This window comes from Sinocyclocheilus anshuiensis, unplaced genomic scaffold (genome assembly GCF_001515605.1).
Source record: "Sinocyclocheilus anshuiensis isolate Anshui unplaced genomic scaffold, SAMN03320099.WGS_v1.1 scaffold2060, whole genome shotgun sequence".
In the NCBI taxonomy this organism is placed as follows: Eukaryota; Metazoa; Chordata; class Actinopteri; order Cypriniformes; family Cyprinidae; genus Sinocyclocheilus; species Sinocyclocheilus anshuiensis.
This window is the reverse complement of record NW_015551163.1, coordinates 106,911-129,377: the sequence shown is the minus strand read 5'-3', so window position 1 is coordinate 129,377 and position 22,467 is coordinate 106,911. Positions and strand designations below refer to the sequence as shown.

The 22,467-nt window shown below is 36.9% G+C and overlaps 1 protein-coding gene across 4 annotated transcripts in view; it reads left to right on the top strand.

Annotated features, from left to right (window-relative positions):
- The window catches only part of LOC107663339 (protein EFR3 homolog A-like), a 57,913-nt gene that overhangs the window by 19,990 nt on the left and 15,456 nt on the right, over positions 1-22,467 (top strand). For 2 of the 4 annotated variants that reach the window (XM_016453548.1, XM_016453547.1), the window contains exons 4-23: positions 104-254; positions 1,122-1,243; positions 2,718-2,867; positions 4,953-5,057; positions 9,829-9,907; positions 10,059-10,194; positions 11,178-11,252; positions 12,394-12,561; positions 12,653-12,767; positions 13,385-13,436; positions 15,961-16,133; positions 16,944-17,019; positions 17,107-17,268; positions 17,395-17,526; positions 17,604-17,671; positions 18,103-18,230; positions 19,135-19,185; positions 21,042-21,121; positions 21,214-21,262; positions 21,332-21,435. In XM_016453548.1, the coding sequence (XP_016309034.1) occupies positions 104-254; positions 1,122-1,243; positions 2,718-2,867; positions 4,953-5,057; positions 9,829-9,907; positions 10,059-10,194; positions 11,178-11,252; positions 12,394-12,561; positions 12,653-12,767; positions 13,385-13,436; positions 15,961-16,133; positions 16,944-17,019; positions 17,107-17,268; positions 17,395-17,526; positions 17,604-17,671; positions 18,103-18,230; positions 19,135-19,185; positions 21,042-21,121; positions 21,214-21,262; positions 21,332-21,435 (2,176 nt within the window). Of the gene's footprint in view, positions 1-103; positions 255-1,121; positions 1,244-2,717; positions 2,868-4,952; positions 5,058-9,828; positions 9,908-10,058; positions 10,195-11,177; positions 11,253-12,393; positions 12,562-12,652; positions 12,768-13,384; positions 13,437-15,960; positions 16,134-16,943; positions 17,020-17,106; positions 17,269-17,394; positions 17,527-17,603; positions 17,672-18,102; positions 18,231-19,134; positions 19,186-21,035; positions 21,122-21,213; positions 21,263-21,331; positions 21,436-22,467 lie in introns of all 4 variants that reach the window. The other 2 variants (XM_016453545.1, XM_016453546.1) reach the window with 2 other exon arrangements.

The window sequence follows — 22,467 nt, the reverse complement described above, 5'->3', positions numbered from 1 at the left end:
AGACACACACTCAGCCTGAAGGGGCTCAGATCAGTGGCCTCTTGTTGTGAGAGCAGGGTTTGTTTGTGTGTGTGTGTGTGTGTGTGTGTGTGTGTGTGAACAGGTACGTGGTAATAGCGATGGAGGCGTTGGATCAGTTGTTGATGGCGTGTCATTCCCAGAGTATCAAGCCGTTTGTGGAGAGCTTCTTACACATGGTAGCCAAACTGCTGGAATCCAGAGAACCCGATTTACAAGTGCTGGGAACCAACTCTGTAAGTTTGAGTGTGTGACTGAACAAATCAGTAAATACACTCCAAAATCTCTGCAGGAGATGCGAGAGATTCAGGTGAAAGATGAGAAATGGCTTCGACTGTTCTTCTGCCATTTATGTTATGGTGCTTTTTTGTTCCTTTTATTCTCTCTTGCACGCTCTCTCTTTCTCGGCTCACTCAATTTTCTGCTGTATTATTCCTCATCTGGGTTTCTCAAATCTGTTCCCAGTGGTTCTGAAGCGTTGCAGAGATTCTTCTGCATTGAATTGTTTAGGTATTTTAAACATTGCATCATCTATTAAAGGCTGAAACTTCATTTCTCAGTCAAGCTGCGTAACCTAACACGAGATATTATTTAATATCCTTGCAAAACCAGGTCACTCAGAAATCATCATGGTATTGACTGCATGAGTTTATTTAACATAGGATTGCCCACATCGTTTAATATTTAGAAACTTGCCAAACAGAAGCCAGTGGAAACAGAGGTTGTTTAATGCATGTTTAATTCTAAAGGTCAGACAACGGGTGGGAATGGTCATGTGAAACTGAGTTATGGCTGTTTTTAGAGGACTTAAAGAGAAATAAAATGCTACAAATGTCAAATATGCACCCTTTAAATTGTTTAATTCAAACAGGCAATGATTCACACATGCTGTATGCACTTGAACACACACTTGTGCTCTAATGAGATGTCACACTTCTCTGGCTGATATCAGTAACTTCCTCTGCACATCGTGGAAGGGGAATATCGCCTTCACACCTTTGCATGGGAGTGTTTTTGAATCTGTTATTGTGTGAGAAAAGATTGGGTGTGGTTGTGTGTTTTTCTGACATAATCATTATGGGTGTTTGTTTGATTCCTTGTAGTTTGTGAAGTTTGCAAACATTGAGGAGGATACGCCATCTTACCATCGCAGATATGACTTTTTCGTCTCTCAGTTCAGTGCCATGTGTCACTCCACACACGAGGACCCCGAAACTCGCAACAGGTGTGTGCATTAGTATGTGTTTATGGTTATTTCATGTTGGGCTGTCAATAAAATATAATATAATTAATATAATATAATATAATATAATATAATATAATAATATAATATAATGGTCATTTTCCAGCATTGACAACTTAAAAGCTGTTTATGATGTTTGCAGCGCAGTATTTAACCGGAAGGGTAAAAATGGTGGTTATTTTTGTCAGTTACGGTTCGTTAGATCTAGCATTCTGCCAACTTCAAATCAGATACAGAGATGAAATAGTGCAGTAAGACCACATTTATTTGAATGAATTATAGCATTTATTTGAATAAGTTATCGATCGATCTATCGAGAGAGAGAAGACAGTTGTGTGAGTTACCTGTGTCTGTGCGTCTCTCTCTACAAACAATGAAGCTGTTTAGTTATGTCAGAAACAGCGATTTTACCCCCTCCTTGCTAAGAAATATAATGTAGCGATCTAGTATCTAGGGTATTTTATTAATAAAAGTAGCGGGGCAGCACTGGCAATAAGTTTCTGTGTGCGAGCAGCAGCCCGATCTGCGATCTCCGACCTCTCTCCCTCGCAGTGTTTATGTGCGAGTGATGTGTGTGTATGTGTGTTTGTTTGTGTGTGTCAATTAAAGCAGTGCATTAATATAGGACGGTGATTAAACTGACTTGGAATTACATGTGCATTAAGCGGTTTTAATGCATACCTGCCAGCCAATCAGAATCGAGTATTCAGAAAGACCATGGTATAATATAATATAATATAATATCCTGAAATCATGGTTTCCACAAAAATATTAAGCAGCACAGCTGTTTACAACATTGATAATAATACAAAATGTTACTTGAGCATATTAGAATGATTTCTGAAGGATCATGTGACACTGAAGACTGGAGTAATGGATGCTGAAAATTCAGCTTTGCCGTCACATGAATAAATTAAATTTTTAAATATGTTACAATAGAAAACATATTTTCAAACGAAATAATATTTTTATTATAAAAATAACTGTTTATACTGCATTTTTGCAGTGTTTTCAATTTAATTTGTTTAAATTTAATAAATGAATTCATTAATTAAGGAAAGAAAACCAGTACATATATTACAACATTTTTATCCACTAGCCTGAAGCCTTATAGGTGGATATTTCATCTCTGTATCTGATTTATAGGTGGATTCTGAAGTCAGTTCTGAGAAAATTCTAGCATCATTTGTTTCTAGCTGCCAATTGTTTTGATATTGTGTTAGTAAAGTCGTGGCCTAATGGTTAGAGAGTTGGACTTGTAACCCAAGGTTGCAGGTTCGAGTCTCGTACCGGCAGGGATTGTCACGTCACTTTCGTCTTTTTTAATGCAGTCAGATTCTTATAGTTAAAATGTGATTCAAGTATCCAAATACTTTTGGGACCACTATAATTGACACTAATGAGTGCATTATTTAGTGTTCATTTATTTAGTGTATTTAACTTGTTCTTGCTGTAGGATCCGTGTAGCAGGCATTAAGGGTCTCCAGGGTGTCGTCAGAAAGACTGTGAATGATGAACTCCAGGCAATCATCTGGGAACCTCAACACATGGATAAACTCATCCCCTCCATGCTGTTCAACATGCAAGATAATGAGGACTTCGAGAGGTACAGTACACGCACACACACACACACACACACACACACACACACACACACTTGAAGGCAAAATCATTTAATTTTTGATGCTCAAGGTGATATTTGCTGTTCGATTTGTTCTTGATGTTTTTTGTTCTGTACCATGCACTGAATAAAAACACCATAACACACGGAGAGGCAGGGAGGAAGATTTTCTGATAAGCGAGTTTCGGAGGTCCACGGGTAGAGGGCAATCAAGGATATCTGATTCCTTTAAGGTTGTTTGTGTTTGTGCGAGAATAAAACATGAGTGTGTCACAGATAAGGGCCCCTGCGTGCTCCGAATATTCAAGTTTATTTGCCTGTTTGTGTTTTTGAGTACGGAAACATCAATCATACCCCTCTGCCCTGTAATCAGGAGCTGAAATCCGATCAGGTGTATTGATCAGTGATTAAGGTTGCAAACACAAACCTGGGCATGCGTTTGATTGACGTGTGTAGCTGGTTGGGAATGACATCTGACTTGCTAATGTCACAGCGGATGCTTTTCTCATCTGAAAGCTTGTCACTCTGAATATATTAAAATGCTATTTTAGAAATGTTTAATTCAATTAATTATTTACCGCAATTACTTTCAAGCTGCAGTTAGAAAGAGTATATTCAGAAATTGCATAATCTACTATACTATTCTGACTATTTTTGGATACCTTACGCAATATGCACATTTTCTGTTCATAGAATTAACAGACTTACTACATTAGCTAAAATGTGCAGTATATAACTAGTGCATACTGCTCTGAGTGCTCTGTCCTGTGTTGCACTGAACTTGTCCAAGCACCTCTAATGTGACTATTAACTATTAACCATGATTAGACAACAAAATCTTATTATTTACTCCTTATTTATAATTTCTGCATAAAATGCAAGTTGATGGGTTCTGTTTGGCTGTAAGCTGGAAAAAAATCTTTCTGAAAAGTACTCCAATGATATTGTTCCTCTGTGTCATTATTGTAATAGCTGTAGTGTGAAAACACCAATTTTTTTTTCCTGATAAAAATTGTGATTCAAAAAGAAAAGCTTCATGTTTACTTTGCTTGTTTGTAGGGCTGCACAATTTGGCACGATGTGTGATTTATATATCAATATAATTGTAAAAATAATAATAATACCTATTACTATTGTAATATTTCAAACTGAGCTGCTCCGAAATAGTGAAAACACTGGATCATGAGCTGCTTGCATTGAAAATAACACAGTGCTGTGCTTCACTCTGAAACATGCAGCACATACAGGTGCATTTCAATAAATTAGAATGTCGTGGAAAAGTTCAATTTAATACACGAGTTTCACAATTTGAGTTGAATTACTGAAATAAATGAACTTTTCCACGACATTCTAATTTATTGAGATGCACCTGTATATTTATTTATTTATAATTAAATTGCAGCCTTTTTTATTTCATAATCGCACTAAGCCATATGACGATTTTGGTTTTATTTGGGTTAATTGTGAAGCCCTAAATCATTGTAGTTTTCGGCCTTGGTGTGAACAGCCCTGTAAACAGCAATGTAGACAGCATTCAGTTTAAAACATAGTGCATACTGCATACTGTTTTACAAACTTTTTATTGAAAAAATAGCAGGAAATATATACTGTGAAGTAAAGCAGTATGCAAGTATTCCTTTACAAAACATAGCCACTGCTTGTGGTTGAGGTGCTTTAATTTACAGCACTCTGATTAGATTGAATATGTGACTATTATTGGCTCCAGAAAACTCATACACGCATAGAAACCGCTGATGTGTGTGCGTGTGCGTAGTTGTGTTTTTTTCAGCTTTTCAAGGTCGTCAGATTCTGTTAATTGCTTTCCATGGGCTGTCAGTGAGCCGAAGGACCATAGAGTACGTGTGTGTGTGTGTGTGTGTGTGTGTGTGTGTGTGTGTGTGTGTGTGTGTGAGAGAGAGAGAGAGAGGTGGCTGGGTTTCTTCCTAAAAGGTTAATGCATCATTTAATACACTTGTGTGTGTGTTTGACATCAGAATGCAGAATGTGAAACCACACACTGTAAACGACAGTTTAGTACATTGCACTTACACTTATGTGTTTCTCTCTCAGGACTGGAGAGGAAAATCCGGCTTCACTGGCGGAGAGTTGCTTTCGAGAGTTGCTGGGTCGCGCTGCTTACGGCAACATGAACAACGCCGTGCACCCTGTACTGGTGTAAGTACCATTGCCATGGCTACAGTGTGCTGTAGGCACCATTATTCAGTGCTATTGTTTGAATTGTCACTATGGTAACAGCAGTGGTTCACTCACTATCCGCTTGATGTAAGGAATGCTGATTCCGGGTCCAAGCTTCTACTCATTTCATTTAAGAATACTATTGCAACAGCCGTTTATGAGCACTATTTATTCAAATTACACAGTTAAGCATAAGCTAAGCATTTCACAGTGTACACCACAGTCTCTGTGCCCACGGCATCCCAGACACAAATATTTTAACGAATAAGCACCACTTATTTTTTTCTTGTGGCATCTGATAGAGCGTTTGGACCCGGAAGCGATGACACGTGACATCAGACTTAACAAGCAGATTCACTCATTACAGCAAAATGAACAGCTATTGACTTTAAGTTGTGTTTTTTTGTACTGGGCTTGTTGCCATGGTAGTAGCATTACATTGTGATCAGGGTACCATGACTTCAAAATTTTCCATAATTTTTAAAACGCACACATCTAGACCGGGAGCTATTGTGACGTTGCTATTGCAGTTTAAATTTTATTTTTATAACTTCCCTTTTTTTTGTTGCTATGGAAACTCCATACAGTTTCATGTGATTCACTTTGATAGGCTTTGATTTAGCTATTTGGCTGAAAATTAATTTAGGCTGAAACAGTTTTGGATGTGCGCAATCATTGACCATACCATTTATGATTAATTAGCGCCTTTATACAATTACACATTTTAATAAATTTGCTATTATAGCCACCAATTAAATGTTTATATATCAACAATTAATTGGAGTAGAAACATAATTATATCATTAAAAAGTTGCATATATCTGCAGTGTAAATGTTTGTATATAATTCAGGTTTTATTTGAGTTATCAACTTTTATTTTTGATGTCTTTTTTTGGCTAAATGGAAACTTTAAATTTCAGTTGAAATTAATTTTGTTGCATCACTAGTAGGTTTAGTTTTATAGTTATTTTTGTGAATTGGAAGCATATTTATGGGCACGTCACTTCCTCACATCGTCACACCAAAGCTTTTACATGTCCTAACTGTTTTAATGTAGTTATGGTAAATTAATATAAATTACATATTCAATGCATTTGTTTCTGCAATCATGCATTGATGCATTATTCACCCTCAAACATGAACTTTTATCCTTCACATCACACTGCCTGAACTGCTCGACTGAGCTAAATACCTGCACGTTAAGGTACAAATATCTGCTAAATATTGGTATTGCACCATTTTAAATCTGTGCTATTTCATGTAACCCTGTAACACACACGCAAATGCGCAGGCTAAAATATGTGTGGCCGTTTCATCTTTTCAAGGATGTCAGTTTCCATTAATCGCTTTTCAGGGTTGCTTGTGAGCAGAGATTGCAAGAGAAAACTGAAAGCAGACAATACAATGATAACATGTTCAAAGATAGATCAGGTGTTGTATGATCTTGATGAGCTGTAGTCTCAAATATGCAGTGCATACTCGTATACGAAGGGTGCCAGAGCCCTTTGAGACACACAGAGACACGCAGATGTTTTCAGACAAACACACAGTGCAGTGTTAGCCTGCGAGCTCAGGTGTCCAGACGCTGCTGCTGCTGCTGCTGTCAGCCGCTCGTCTGCTTCCTCTCACGCTGTGGGCATGATGGGATTCATTCAGTCTCAACATAAACATCATGCAGAAAATGCATGCCTCGTGCGCTTGCGCATGCCTCAAAAGGGGGCTTACAATGAATTCACATTACACAAAACTGAAATTGCACGTCAAAATAACACATTGTCAATATTTTTTGACACCCCCCAAAATTTCACAAATCACGTTTTCAGGGGAGCCCATGTCTTATTAAGGGGAGCCGAGCTCCCCCTAGCTCCCCTGTAGTTCGTTTATAATGCCCTAAAATGTGATTTAAGTATTTGAAATACTCCGTTTTGAATTTGAGAAAATTTATTTATTTGAATTTTAGAAAATGTATTTATTCAAATTGTTGTATACAAGTACATCACCATTCAAAATCATTTAGAATGATTTCTGAAGAATCATGTGACACTACACTAAAGACTGGAATAATGGCTGTTGAAAATTCAGTTTTTACCATCACTGGAATTAATTACATTTAAAAATATATTAAAATAGAAAACAGTTATTTTAATTTGTACAAATATTTCTCAACATTACTGTTGTACAGCCTTTGTGAGCATAAGAAACTTATTTCAAAAACATTAAAGAATCTTAATTATTCTAATACATTTTTGACCGGTAATGTACATTCACTTCATAATTAACAGTGAAAAACCACTTTGTCCAATCAAATTAAAGCATTATGTGTTACCCGGTAGCATTACAAAGATATTAGCATTTCTATGATTTAAGATAATGAGTAAATGCTCTGTATATGCGTATGTCTGTCTGAATTTAATGGCAGCTGAAAGTGAAACTTTAGATTCAGAGTTGAAGATGAGCTGCTTTGACTTTGCGTCGTGTGTAAATTAACAGTTTTCGGTCTGACTGCTCTGACCTGGTCTCCATCTGCAGCTTATTAGCACACAATTCAGACACATGCAGCTGTATGCTCCGTGTGTGTGTGTGTGTGTGTGTGTGTGTGTGTGTGTGTGTGTGTGTGCGGACACTCACGGGGCTCATTAATGAGACTGTTTTGTCTCATCTCAGTCATTGGCCAATTAGTACTGAATGAGACGTTTGTAAAGAGAGAATATCAAAGCGCCAAGGGGCTCTCAAACGCGTCTCTTCCTCTATCACACCGCCTCACCTTCTCCATCACATCTCTCCGTCTCTCATGTCTCGCTCTTTCTCTTGCTCTCTCCTAATTAAACTGTGCGCGGTGCGCTCTGTATTTATTAAACTTGCGTGAGGTTTTGAGGGAACATTGAGCTCCAGGGCAGATATCTGTACCTCTGATAACACATAAAGCTGGTAACACATAAAAAAGGTGTTCGGAGAGACAGACAGACAGACAGCGAGAGCTTTTTTTGGGTGGAGAGGGATTTCAGGCGTTCTAAAAATAGCTCGCATCAGATGGGGGGTGAGATCAGATTGACGTTTGACAGCAGGAAGGGAGACGATGGTGGCATAGAGGTTTTAGACTTAGATCAGACTGCGGAAAAGAGGAGAGATAAAGGTGTGGAAACAGGATTTGTGATGTGGTGAAAGATTGCTCAATTTTCCGCATCACAGCTGCTGTTGGAAGCACCGTGTCCGACGTAACAGACAGCGGTGCAAGAATTGACTGCAAACACCTGTATAAAATCACAGACTGTGAATGTGGTCGCCTGGTTGCACATGAGCCTTTAAAGACTCCAAACTAGCTTATTTATGGAATTTGAGTTCCAAACCTGTATGACTTTTTTTCTTCAAAACATTAAAAGATATTTTAAAAAAGGCTGGTATCAAACAGTTTTGGTGACCATTTGAGACATTTCTCAAAATATCTTCTTTGTGTTGCACAGAAGAAATATAGTCATACAGGTTTGAAACAAAATGCGGGTAGATACAAGCACCGTGGCCGACGTAACAGGCAGCGGTGCAAGAATTGACTGCAAACACCTGTATAAAATCACAGACTGTGAATGTGGTCGCCTGGTTGCACATGAGCCTTTAAAGACTCCAAACTAGCTTATTTATGGAATTTGAGTTCCAAACCTGTATGACTTTTTTTCTTCAAAACATTAAAAGATATTTTAAAAAAGGCTGGTATCAAACAGTTTTGGTGACCATTTGAGACATTTCTCAAAATATCTTCTTTGTGTTGCACAGAAGAAATATAGTCATACAGGTTTGAAACAAAATGCGGGTAGATAATGATGAAATTTTTATTTTTGGGTGAACTATCTCTTTAATTATGAGTTATTGTTGTTGTTGTGTGCGCGTGTGTGCCATAAACCATAAAAACAAACCTGTGTGTGTGTGTGTGTGTGTTTTGGAAAATTTGGAAAAGGATGCAAAAATTCTACTTGTATCATCTCTACTTCACTATTGTCAGACTCTGTTCCATGTTTTGAGCATGAGCTAAACACAAATACTCATATGTGACAAAGTCTTACTCTGTGGGATCATAATGAAAGCTAAATTGGTACCACTGTCTTAACACTGGTGATATTACTATCTAGGTTTTTTTTTTTTTTTTTTTTTTTAGATAATTTCCATAAAATGTATAAAAAACCTCCAAACACAGATTCTCCATAGATTTACATTAGAAAATGCTAAAAGCTTGTTTGAGAAAATTGTGGAGGGCAAAGATTACTAACATAAAATTGGTCAGTAATTTTTTATTTAGAAAAGGGTAAATTCAGCATATTTAAATATGGCAGTTTTCAAAATTTAATAACGTTTCATATCTGCTATAAAATCTGGCATTAACTGACTCATAAATTTTGTTTCTTATGCTCAAATAGCATTAAAAGCATATATTCCAGGTTGCAGTCTCAAGCACACATTTCTAGACACTGACTACCATTTGTTGATTGGCTCTTTTCCTTAGAAGGTGGGACTTATTCCATCATATTACACATTGCACTCTCTCCCATTCATAATAATATGAGTGAACCATCTTGGTGTATATGGATAATCATGTACTCAATACTGGTGTAGTATTGGTGGTTTGAAAACATTATCAAATAATCCTAAATATTTGATAAACACAGAGAAAGGAAGACATCTTATACATGACTATCCATGAATTGTCAGAAAATATGTTGTCTTATAAGAGGTCATAATAAACAGCTTTATTTTCCTGCAGGCATTTAGACAACCATCGTCTGTGGGACCCGAATGATTTTGCTGTTTCCTGTTTCAGGATAATCATGTACTCAATACAGGTAAAGCGACTAGATTCTCACTTCATCTCTTTGCGTTAATCCTGTGTGACCGTTGCAGCATTTAATGATAATGGAGAGTAAATTCACTTCTACAGCATGTGTAATGAAGTGTGTGTGTGTGTGTGTGTGTGTGTGTGTGTGTGTGTTTCAGGCCCAGCATTCTCACCATGTGATCCAGCAAGTGTTGTCTCACCTTGACACCCACAGTAAGAACACCCCACGTGTGAGGGCAGGTATCGTTCAGGTGCTGCTGGAGACGGTTGCCATAGCAGCCAAGGGCTCCATCGGTAAGACTGAGTACTGATCATCTAAGACAAGCATCATGGTTATTACTGCTCATACTTTGTGTAAGATTTACAAACCATTAACCCTAAGAATTAAACTTTGGCATGTAACTCGTCCTGCACGGTTTGTGCTACAGACATAGATGATAACTCAAATTGTGTGGCTTTGTGTGGAGAGATGTATTTGTCTGAGTGTTAAGACTTAAAACAGCTAAACAAATCCCATAGACTCACACAAACTGTGGACATTCACATTCTGGCTTTGAAGTAACCATCCTAGCTTTGTGGAGTTTTTATTATAATTTTTTTTTTTTGAAAGAAAATGTAAACATGATATTTTATACATTGTTACGTTTACAGTACCGTTGACTTTTTTCAATGTTTTTGAAAGAAGTCTCTTGTGCTCAATAAGGCTGCATTTGTTTGATCAAAAATAAAGTGAAAACAGTACTATTGTGAAACATTATTACAATTTAAAATAACTGTTTTCTATTTTAATATATTTTCAAATGTAATTTGTGATGGCAAACATGAAAGTGTCATATGATCTTGATATAAGATTTGGTGCTCAAGAAACTTTTCTTATTATTATCAATGTGGAGAACTGTTGTTCTTGTTCATATTTCTGCGGAAACCGTGATACATTTTTTCAGGATTCTTCAGTGAATAGAAATTTCAAAAGAACTGCTTTTTTTGTAACATTAAAAATTTATTTACTGTCACTTTTAATCAGTTTAATGCACCCTTTTGTGTACGGTTTAAATGTAAAAATCTACTTGTTGCTGTTTTATTCTCATCCAAAAATCATTATGTTCATTTCTTTCTTTTTTTAATGTCATTCTGTTTGTTCTTTTGCTTGTGTGTAGATGCCGAAAATAACAAACTACATTTCCGCTTGTCATTTCTTCATCTCTTCTGATGTTCATTCCTCATTGTCTTTTTCTTTATTCCATGTCTCTTTCCTGAAATCTGTTTTTTTCTCACAGGTCATATTGCACATAATCAAAACAATGCTTACACGTTTCTCAGTCCTGTCTCTTCACTACCCAGTCTGTGGTTGGGTATGTTAACTAACACAGCTGTCACCCAGTCAAAATCTTCAGGTGGTCACTAAATTGGGCGTGTGTATGGTGAACTAGTGCACTCATTAGGGGTCAGTCATGTGGTTTTTATGGTGTATGGTGACAAGTGACTGAAGGTTTTGAGGGTTTGCTGTGTAGAGAAACTGCAGTGCCCCCTAGCAGTGCTCTTTAGTTCCTGCGTCTAGTTTGAGTCACATGGTCTGATGTTTTTTTTTTTAAAGGGTTAGTTCACCCAAAGATGAAATTCTGTCATTAATTACTAACCCTCGTGTTGGGCTCTCTGACCCTCCCACAGACAGCGAGGTAACTACCACGTTCAAGGTCCAGAAAAGTACCAAGACGACAAAGTAGTCCGTGTGACATCAGTGGTTCAACTGTAAAGTTACGAAGCTACGAGAATACTTTTTTGTGCAAAGAAAACAAAAATAACGACTTTATTCCACATTTTCGTCTCACTGCTTCACTTGTGGACGCGTGTTCACGACAGTACCATGACGCGAGCGTGTGGCTTGGTACTTTTCTGGACCTTGAACGTGGTAGTTACCTTGCTGTCTATGGGAGGGTCAGAGAGCCCTCAGATTTAATCAGAAATATCTTCAATTGTGTTCCGAAGATGAACGAAGGTCTTACGGATTTGGAACAACACGAGGGTGAGTAATTAGAATTTTCATTTTTGGGTGAACTAACCCTTTAATGTGGTTTTTAAAGGGATAGTTCACCAAAATGGTAATTTTGTCATTATTTACTCACCCTCATGTTGTTCCAAACCTGTATGAGTTTTTTTATTATGTTGAACACAAAATATTTGACAAATGTTGGTAACCAATCAGTTGACGGTAGCCATTGACTTCCATAGTATTTTTTTTCCATACTATGGAAAAATTACCAAAATATATTTTTCTGTGTTCAGCAGAAGAAAGAAAATACAGGTTTGGAACAACATGAGGGTGGGTAAATGATGACAAAATGTTCATCGAACTATCACTTTAATATCACACAGTGATTATTCAGTAGGTCCAGACAGAATGTGATGTTTTAAGCATCTTTTGTGCTGATTTTGAAGGAAAATCTGCATGATTCTGCATAATTACTTTTGTGCTGTCTGTGTGCTAATTCTCAGGTCCCACGGTCCTGGAGGTGTTTAACACCCTGCTAAAGCATCTGCGTATGAGTGTGGATTTTGAGCTGGGCGACGGTTCCCGCAGGAACTCCGCGAGCAGCCTTTCCTCCACCCGCACCAAAGAGAGCGAGGAGCGGATCGTCCAGAATGCCATCATCCAAACCATCGGTGACAGCTTGACATGCTCACTAAAATAAGAACTCTTGTTATGTCCAAATACTGAACCAATTCAATAAAATGGATTTGTGTGCGTGTCTAGGTTTCTTTGGAGGAAATCTTCCTGATTATCAGAGAGCTGAAGTGATGATGTTCGTTATGGGGAAAGTTCCTGTTTACGGCACGCCGTGTCACACGCTGGACACCGTCAAGATCGGGTAGGACAGTGTGTGTGATTCTACAGTCATCATGGCAGTTGTAGTGTTTGGAAAAAGTTTAAGTGTGCATGTTAAACTGACACATGCACATTTGCAACATGCAAATAACTTGTAATCAGGGATGTCAAAAGTGCGTTTTCAGTGTGTAAACAGACAAATCAGACCTCGAAATATTGCGGTTACAGATTTAAAAAAAACTTTAGGCACTGTTTTTTTTTTTTCATTTGTGTCTTTGTTTAGTTGTTTTTATTTGTACTATTCCTCTTTTTGTTCTGTATTGTACTGCATTACTATTTACTTCTCCTGAATAACTGGAACAAATTCAAGTAATGTTTACATAATTGAGATGTTTTTGAAGGCTTTATGCCATAGTTTTAGTCTAATATAATAATCTCAAATAATATTTCTGATTCATCAAATAATAATCAAGATTTGTCAAATAATAAAGATCCATCAAATTTCATTTTCATTGATTTTGCTACCAACTACTGAAATTCCTACTACTATGCACATACTTTTTAGTGTGTATAGTTTGCAAATAGGGCTCGAGCCATTGTTTATGTAAAAATGGAAACTCAAAATCAAAGATTTTGAATTATCTCCTCTTTCTTTCTCAGGCATCAGGGCACTAAGAGAATCCAGGCAATGCTGTTAAGTTCTCTCATTATGGTAAACCTCTTTTCTTTCTTTTCTTTTGTGTGTGTGTGTGTGTGTGTAAGGTAGTGATGATGAAGTGAAACTAAAGGTGTGATCACATTTGTCCTTGCTCGCTGAATTTTTGCCAGCAAAAGGCATTAATTTAAATAGGAATCCACGCAGTCTGTAATTTTGCATGATGGCGAAAGATTTCCTCGCGCAAATTTCGCATCAGGTTCACTCTGTCAAACAAATTTGTCGCATTGACTAACAGAAAGCTGCTCAGTTTGAAAGTGACTTCTGTGTGAGCTCTGCTTCATACATCACTGTCGACAATAGATGACTGACTCAAGCCCCGTTCACACTGCCAGCGACACACAGAGACAAAGCGACATGCTCCCATTCATTTTCAATGGAGAGCTGGTGACTTCCGGCGACACGAGCGACAGTGACCGTTGGTGACAGAATGTTGGCGTGTCAAGCGACAAAAGTTAAGAATTGTTTAACTTTATGCAAATGAACAGCGAATTTCGCGAGCGACAACCAATAGGAGTGAAGAATCTGTCAGTGGCGCTCACACGTCACCGTCTCGAGTGCAGGCAAGACAGGACAGATTTCCTGAGCGATTTCACTGTTTTATATGATTTTACTGTAACCACATACATGGATATAAAAAATTATGTGTAGATAAGAAACTGTTGGCTGTCTAAGTGAGTTTGATTCATACGTTGATGGTTCGAGTTGTTAATTACATGATGGAGAATACATAGTCAATTTGTTAAAATATACTGAGGTCACGGCTCGCTGGACGACCCTTGATTTAAAGTGTAACATAACAAATTTGAAATCGGTTTAATCAGGTGAGCTTCGGGGATTCAGACCCGAGTCCTATCAAAACCTGAATGAATTAATAATAATTAATTCCCTTACAAATTTAAGTAGTCAAGTTATCTACACAACACTCTCCAACAGCAGAATTTAAGTCTAATTCCTAGTCATAATAGCATGGTATCTTAGTTTTACCGGCAATATACAATTTGTGATTGCATTTTATATGTCCAGATATGTCCAGACGTGCAGTCTACCAATAACATTAGAGCGACAGCAGTAGGAATGCCCACAAGCGTCTAGCGACATACAGCGAAAAAGTCGCTGGTAGTGTGAACGGAACTTACTTTGCTAGAAAAAAATCGCAGAAATTTTGCTAATGTGACCGCACTTTAAGGCTTGTATCAGGTATCATTTCAGAGTTATCAGTCATGACTAGTGAATATATTAGACTTATATTCTGTCTCTGAGCTTGTTAGTAAAAACCCTCCACTCTCTCCTAGAGGGAGTTTCTGAAGGTTCCTAGACAGCAGACTGCACGGATCATAACATTAGATTACAGCTGCCTGTGGTGCTTTGTGTCCTTTTTCTTCTTTTTTTTCCTAATGTCCAATTTTGTCTTTAGTCTGGTTTTAGACAGGGCAACTTTTCAGGCACTGTTGCCCAGCAACAGGCAGGAAATGGGCCGCAGGTTGAGATGTACAATTGTTATTTTGGATGTCAACAGCTTTTGCTCTCCTTCTCCCACTTTTATTTTTATTTTATTTTATTTATTTAGTCATTTAGCAGACACTTTTATCCAAAGCGACTTACAAATGAGGACAACAGAAGCAATCAATTGTAGTATTAAAACAACTAAAAACAGATCCAAAACTAAAAGCAAAAACTTTATAAATACTACTTATACATATTTTAAAAATAAAGAAATTAAATAAAAATGACAAATGCATACAACAAATTTTCAAAACTTAACATTTAAATGAAAAACAAAAAATAAAGCTAAAAACAATTCAAAATATTAAAGAATAAAAGGTATAAGAGTATAATAATGATTCTAACATAACACTAAGCCAAACACCAAAAAAACAACTACATATATGTGTATGCACAACCATACACACATACATCTATATATACACATTTATAAATTCAATATATATATTATTGCATTTCCATTTAGTTTGGTAAAGTATTAAAATAATTTAAATGAAATAAAACTAAAACTTAATAAAAGACCTATACGGACATAATAAATGAAGACACGCACGGTAGAGTCGATGGTCTTTACACTCTTCGGTCGCACGGTAGAGTCGATGGTCTTTACACTCTTCGGTCTTCACACGTGGAGGCCGTCACGCGACGGCTGCTGCGGTAAACTAAGCTTTTTTTAAACCCGTCTAACAGAATACTAAATTAATTCAGCTGGACACACTTTTCCTTATTTTTTTCCCAACAAATGGTCAAGCAAGCGCAGACACTGACAAGATACGCGATACAGAACGAGACCAAACACGGTATCAGCCACGGTATCAAACACGGTAACGTCTCCACACAGAAAACAAAAGATACGCGATACAGAACGAGACCAAACGCGATATCAGCACGTCTCCACTTGTGGCCATTTCCACGAGCGCAACAGTGTTTCTAGAGTTACTAGTGTAAATATGTACTATAATGGTGGTACTGTTCATATCTGATGGATTCTTTCTGTGTGTTTGTGTGTGTGTAGGTTACGTCAGGGTTTAAGTGTAAAACGATTTGTGCTGGCCTGCCCATGGCGTTTCTGGAGCCGTTATGCTCTATCTCTTTGATGGAAGACAGTGAACTCCGGCTGCTCGTCTTGGAGATTCTGCACAACATCATTGATCGCCATGACAACAGAGCCAAACTCAGAGGGATCCGGTATGGATGCACACTTAACACGCTAAAGTGAATGTGTGAAAACTAGAGCTGTCAAAAGGGAATGCGTTAACACCTGCAATTAATTAAATTATTTAACACCGTTTTTAATGCTGTAAATGCATTTATTCAATTTGACATATAACTGTTTCATTATGTTCTGTGGGATTCGTAAAACCTCATTAAAGGAGCTGCAGCACAAGTGGGTTATGGGTTATTCATTTATACATCAAACCCAGATGGGATGTTTACCGTCCTTTTTGCATTCTTTGTATGTTGAAATTCTTTTTTTTAACATTAAAATTTTATTTATTGTTGTTTTAAAAGTCAGTATGTGATCTTTCTTTTATAGACCATACATTTTTTTTTATTTAAGAAAGCAAATGTGGATGAGGTCAAACTTCAAAAAGTACACAAAAGCATCATAAATGTATCATGAATCTAATCTGTATCACTATAGTACAATATATTCCACTATTTTTGCGTGAACTACTCCTTGAAAGAATTACAAGGTCAATCACAATTAAAAGATTTACTTGATTGACATACAAGTTTTATTTTTATTGTTGGTATACTGTTATAGTATATATTAATAATTTGTATTAGATATTTTTTATATATTATGTATATATATATATATATAATTTTTAAGCCTTATTTCAATTAACGAAAACAACTTTTAAAGTTTAATAGTTTTAGTTAACAATTATAACATAACTCTGGTGTCAGCAGTTTTAGGTGAGAGTGTGTGTTCTGATGCATCTGCCTCAGAATAAACGCTTACTGAACCATTTCCTTTGTGTTTGTGTGCAGGATTATTCCTAATGTAGCCGCTCTGAAGATCAAGAGAGAAAAAATCTCCAAACAGGATGTGGTCTTCATGAAAAAGGTACAAGACTTCATAAACGCACACAGACGTCACAACTACACACACATGGAACCGCAGCCCTGAAACTGTTGATCTCTCTCACTCCAGCATGGGCAGCAGCTATACAGACACATCTATCTGGGCTGTAAGGAGGAAGATAATGTGCAGAAGAACTTTGAGCTGCTTTTCACAGCTCTGGCATTGATCACTATTGAACTTGCCAATGAGGAGGTGGTGATTGATCTCATACGCCTGTCCATCGCCCTGCAGGTATGCTCACCTACACTGACATTTCTTCATTTAGCAGACGCTTGCATTCAAAAAAGAGACTTAGCAGAAGCAATTTGTCCAAGATTTCCTATTTGTTATGCTAATATGTGTTTTGATTGGCTGAAGGATATGGCCCTGGCCAATGAGGAGAACATGCCAATGTTTATTCGCTGTGGAATCATGGCATTGGTCGCCGCATACCTCAACTTCCTCAGTCAGATGATTGCAAATCCCCCTTTCTGCCAACACGTCAGCAAGGTAAATGTGCGCACATGCACATATGGCACACACGTATCCTACATACAACATCCTGTAACTCCTTTTCTTCCTGTCAGGTGATTGAGATGAGAAATCTAGATGCTCCGCACCTTCTGCCTGAACACGTCTTCAGAGAGAAGTGTGTGTGAGTATTTCTGTGAATGTGTTTGTTCTTAAGAAGAATATCAGTAATCAGCCAAAATTAGAGTTTTTTTTTTATTTATAGATATCAGTCGATAAAAGATAATTAATTATGCTTACCTTTGGCTTCATCTAACATTCACTTAAAGTTAATCTTTAAAAACGCTAATAATTTAATAAAGCTATTAAATGTAATCTTTAGCTGAACTCAAAATAAATATCAATTTTTTCATGCTGTACATTACAATGTTGTGATTCTTGAATTTACTTTAGCCTTTAAAATTAAGTATTTATTTTAAATTTAACCTTTTTTTAACCTTTTAATTTCGGCCATAGCTTGAATCTGTTGATTTTATTAATGTATAATAACAATGCCATAACTCATTCCAGGTCTCTTTCCTTGTGTGTATCTGTATGTTTGTGTGTGTGGATCAGGCTCCCAGACAATTTAGACCGGGACGACGTTGGTTTGTATTTTCAGACGGCTGATCTGGCAGAAGCTCTGTCTGTACCTGGATATAACGTAGAGAGACTAGCTGTTCCGTACATACCGCAGGTTACAGGTAAACACTATTCTGTGCTGTTCAAGAAATCAAACGTTATCTGATTTAATTTAATATTAAAGATTAAATCTTAAGCAGCAACATTACATGCTAATTAACCCTATATTGACATTTAATTTTTGTTATACTTAAAAAAAAATAAATAAATAAAATAGTTTTCTGCATGTGAAATTACTTTTTTGCTGATTAGGCAATAATAATGTTAATTAAAAGTATAGCATTTCCCTGTCCAATCAAATCACAGTGGGTAAAATATATATTTTTCTCATTGAATATTTCATTTCAGATGAAAATATGTCACATTATGAAAATAAAATGATTGTGAATGCCATTTCGTGCTGTCTTTAAGCACTTAACCTTACTTAAAGCTGCAATACACTACACATCTTTTGCCCGTATTTTTGGCCTGATCTGCTGCCTCCATGTCTAGTAGCTGAAAGTCATAGCTAGCCTGCAGATTTTGGGCAGTAGTAGTTGACAAATTTGATTCCATCCAGTCAGAGGATATGACATGTTTGATATTTTGAGCTGATTTTAATACAAATAGTTTTCATTTGTCATGCATATCCTAGAAACGAAACACGTTTCTGTATGAGTTTATGTTTGGAAAGTCTTGAAAGTCTGGTAGTGTTTGATTCTCAGTTTTTTAGTGTATGATGCCCAGTTTTTCTCTGTATCCACTTACAAATTCGGCAAGTGTATGATGCCTAGTGTTTTAAAATCTGTCATGTAGTGTATTCCAGCCAAGAACCTGGTGCTAAGATTAATCACCAAGTCCCTCTAAACCTCTAAAATACTAGTTTTACTGTTAATACTAACTTCCTGAAGATGATTTCTTGTCACATGTGAATTCACCCGCTTCATTCACTGTTGCCTTCTCTCTGTCTGTGTGTTTGCACTGTAGTCCTTTACACGGTAGGAAAGATTCTGCACAGATGCAGACAGACATCCAGAGGTACCATCAGTGAGTTAGTGAGGTCACCTGTCCATGTGTGTGTGGATAGAAGGTTTAGTGAATAGCACGAATATGTAGTTAGTTTCTCCCTAGCCCAGCCGTAAGTTTACCACTGTTACATATGTCGACTTCCTCTCCTCTGTAGCAGCCGTGACAGATTTCCTGTAGCTCCTGAATGTGTTGTTAAATTAATTTCTGCATTGGGATGAAATATACAGCAGGTATATTGTGTAATGAGATAATTGGTCCTGTTTGGTGTTTTGTACGGTGCTGTCGTCTGGACGGTTTTACTGGTAGGTTAAAGAGAAATCACACAACGGTTTGAGCTCATAGTTCAGTAGCTTGGGTCAAAGGGAGAGTGCTGATGAAGCATCATTTGACATTTTATTGGAATTTTTGGACCTCACTTTCAACCTGCTGAACTAGAGAAACCCTTTGAGTAGAGGGTTTAGTTTACACATAAATTTGGTCACAGATTCCAGTGCTGATTTGATAAATAGATATTATTATTAATATTACAAAGAATTGGTGAGGTTTGAATTAATATTAATTAATATTAATGGCACAGTTATAATTAATATATATTAAATATAATTAAAAATTATACTTGTACTATGTATTGTATATAAAATTGTTAAAGTTTTATTCATTTCTTGTGGTGTAAACTTATAATAGGAAAACATTAGTTTGGGATAGTTCACCCAAAAATGAAAATTGTATGTTTATCTGTTTACCCCCAGGGCATCCAAGATGTAGGTGACTTTGTTTCTTCAGTAGAACACAAATTATGATTTTTAAGTCCAGCCGTTGCAGTCTATCAGTCGTATAATGCATGGCAATGGTAACAAAATCTATGAAAGTAAAAAAAACATGCACAGACAAATCCAAATTAAACCCTGCGGCTTGTGACGACACATTGATGTCCTAAGACACGAAACGATCGGTTTGTGTCGAGAAACCGAACAGTATTTATATCATTTTTTACCTCCAATACAACACTATGTCCAACTTCCTTGAGCGCGCGCACGGCATCCGGTGCGTGAGTGTGTGTACGCGCTGTGGCGTAGTTTACACAAGCGCCGGAAGTGTAAAATATGATATAAATACTGTTCGGTTTCTGGCACAAACCGATCGTTTCGTGTCTTAGGACATCAATGTGTCGTCACGAGCCGCAGGGTTTAATTTGGATTTGTCTGTGCATGTTTTTTTTACTCTCATAGATTTTGTTACCATTGCCATGCATTATACGACTGATAGATTGCAATGGCTGGACTTAAAAATCATAATTTGTGTTCTACTGAAGAAACAAAGTCACCTACATCTTGGATGCCCTGAGGGTAAGCAGATAAACATCAAATTTTCATTTTTGGGTGAACTATCCCTTTAATATTATGCGGTTATAATGAGGAAAAACAAATATGCAAGGGATGTTTTGATGGAATGTGAGTGTATATACTGTATTTGTTTCCTGAAATGAAATGTTTATGGAGTTGGTTTACTTCTGATGTGTCATCAGCACTCTTGCCTTGAAACTCTCACTTTTACTTATGAATTTTTGTTTTGAAACCTGTTTTGCTGTGATTGCTGCCTGTGTTTGTGTGATTTGCATTTCCTTCTGTTTAATAATGATTTCATGCCACTTTGCCTCAACATTACATTCATTAGCAGTCAGTGAGATTGCACTGGCTGGCTTTGGGAAATTCACCTCCCTTCATGTATAAGAGGTGAATTAAACCCATATATCACAAATGTGAATACTGTGTTTAGTTATCCAGATCGAATCTGTGCATGATCAGAAATATGTGTTCTCAAAGCTTCCACCATTTATATGAGTGACTTCTGTCCCACAGATGAAGATCAACTGCCCCGTAGGAAGAGTTTTGTCGACACTATTTCTCTCCAAGTTGACATCCTTTCCAACAGCTTGCCTGATCAGGTACACTGGACACAATTTAAACATGCTTGAGTTGTTCATGCTAATTCATGAAGAATTAGACTAAAGAACATATTTGTTTGTTTATCCTGTAGTCTCAGCTTGCAGAGGAGATCACGTTTGAGACCCTGAAGAAGGCCATCGGTACGTGTGGATTAGTCTGCTCAGTGTGTGTTTGTGTGCTAGCGTCTGATGTCGCTCCATCTCTCTCAGATACCACAGGTCTGGAGGAACAGGAGAGGGAGAGGAGACGGCAAGTGATGGAGAAGTTCCAGAAGGCTCCGTTTGAAGAGATTGCCGCCCACTGCGAGTCCAAGGTAGAGCATGTGTGTTCTGCCAATCAGCTTGTTTGCATTTAAAACAAAGCACTGGGGAAAACCAAGAATGTGCCAATATGATAACAGATAATTTTTTATAGTTTTAGCCCAATAATCCATGTATTGGCATGCATGCACTATTGTTCAAAATTGTTTTGTTTAAGAAAATTAAAAAAAACAATTTTAATCAACAAGGACGCATTAAATTGATCAAAAGTGACAGTAAAGACATGGATAATAGTACAAATAAATGCTGTTCTTTTAAACTTTATATTCAGTATCTTAGAAATAAATGTATCAAGATTTCCACAAAAATATTAGGCAGCACAACAATTTTTAACATTGATAATAAGAAATGTTTCTTGGGCAGCAAATCAGCATATTAGAATGATTTCTGAAGGATCATGTGACATTGAAGACTGAATTTAATGCCTGCTGAAAATTCAGCTTTGTCATCACACGAATAAATTACATTGTAAAATATATTCAAATAGAATATAGTTATTTTTAACTGTTTAATATTTCACAATATTATCCTTTTACTGTATTTATGATCAAATAAATGCAACCTTTCAAAACCAATGACGCCAAAGTTTTGAATTGGCCAATATATAATAATATTAGATACAAGTATATATATAAATATATAAGGTTCGTTTTTGTAAGACATATTTACTCAACCAAACTCTGCATTGAATAAACCATTTCCTGTCAAAGTGCAAAAAATATGGGGGTTTGCTTAAACCATTTCTGACTTTTCCTGATTAAAGAACTCTTTTTAAAGGGGTCATATGATGCGATTTCAATTTTTCCTTTCTCTTTGGAGTGTTACAAGCTCTTGGTGCATAAAGAAGATCTGTAAAGTTGCAAAGACTAAAGTCTCAAATCCAAAGAGATATTCTTTATAAAAGTTCAGAGTCAGCCACACCTACCTAAAACGGCTCGTTCTAACACGCCCCCACATATCTACCTCACTATGTGGGAAGATTTGCATAACGCCGCCCAAATGTTCACGCAAAGAAAGAAGGCGTA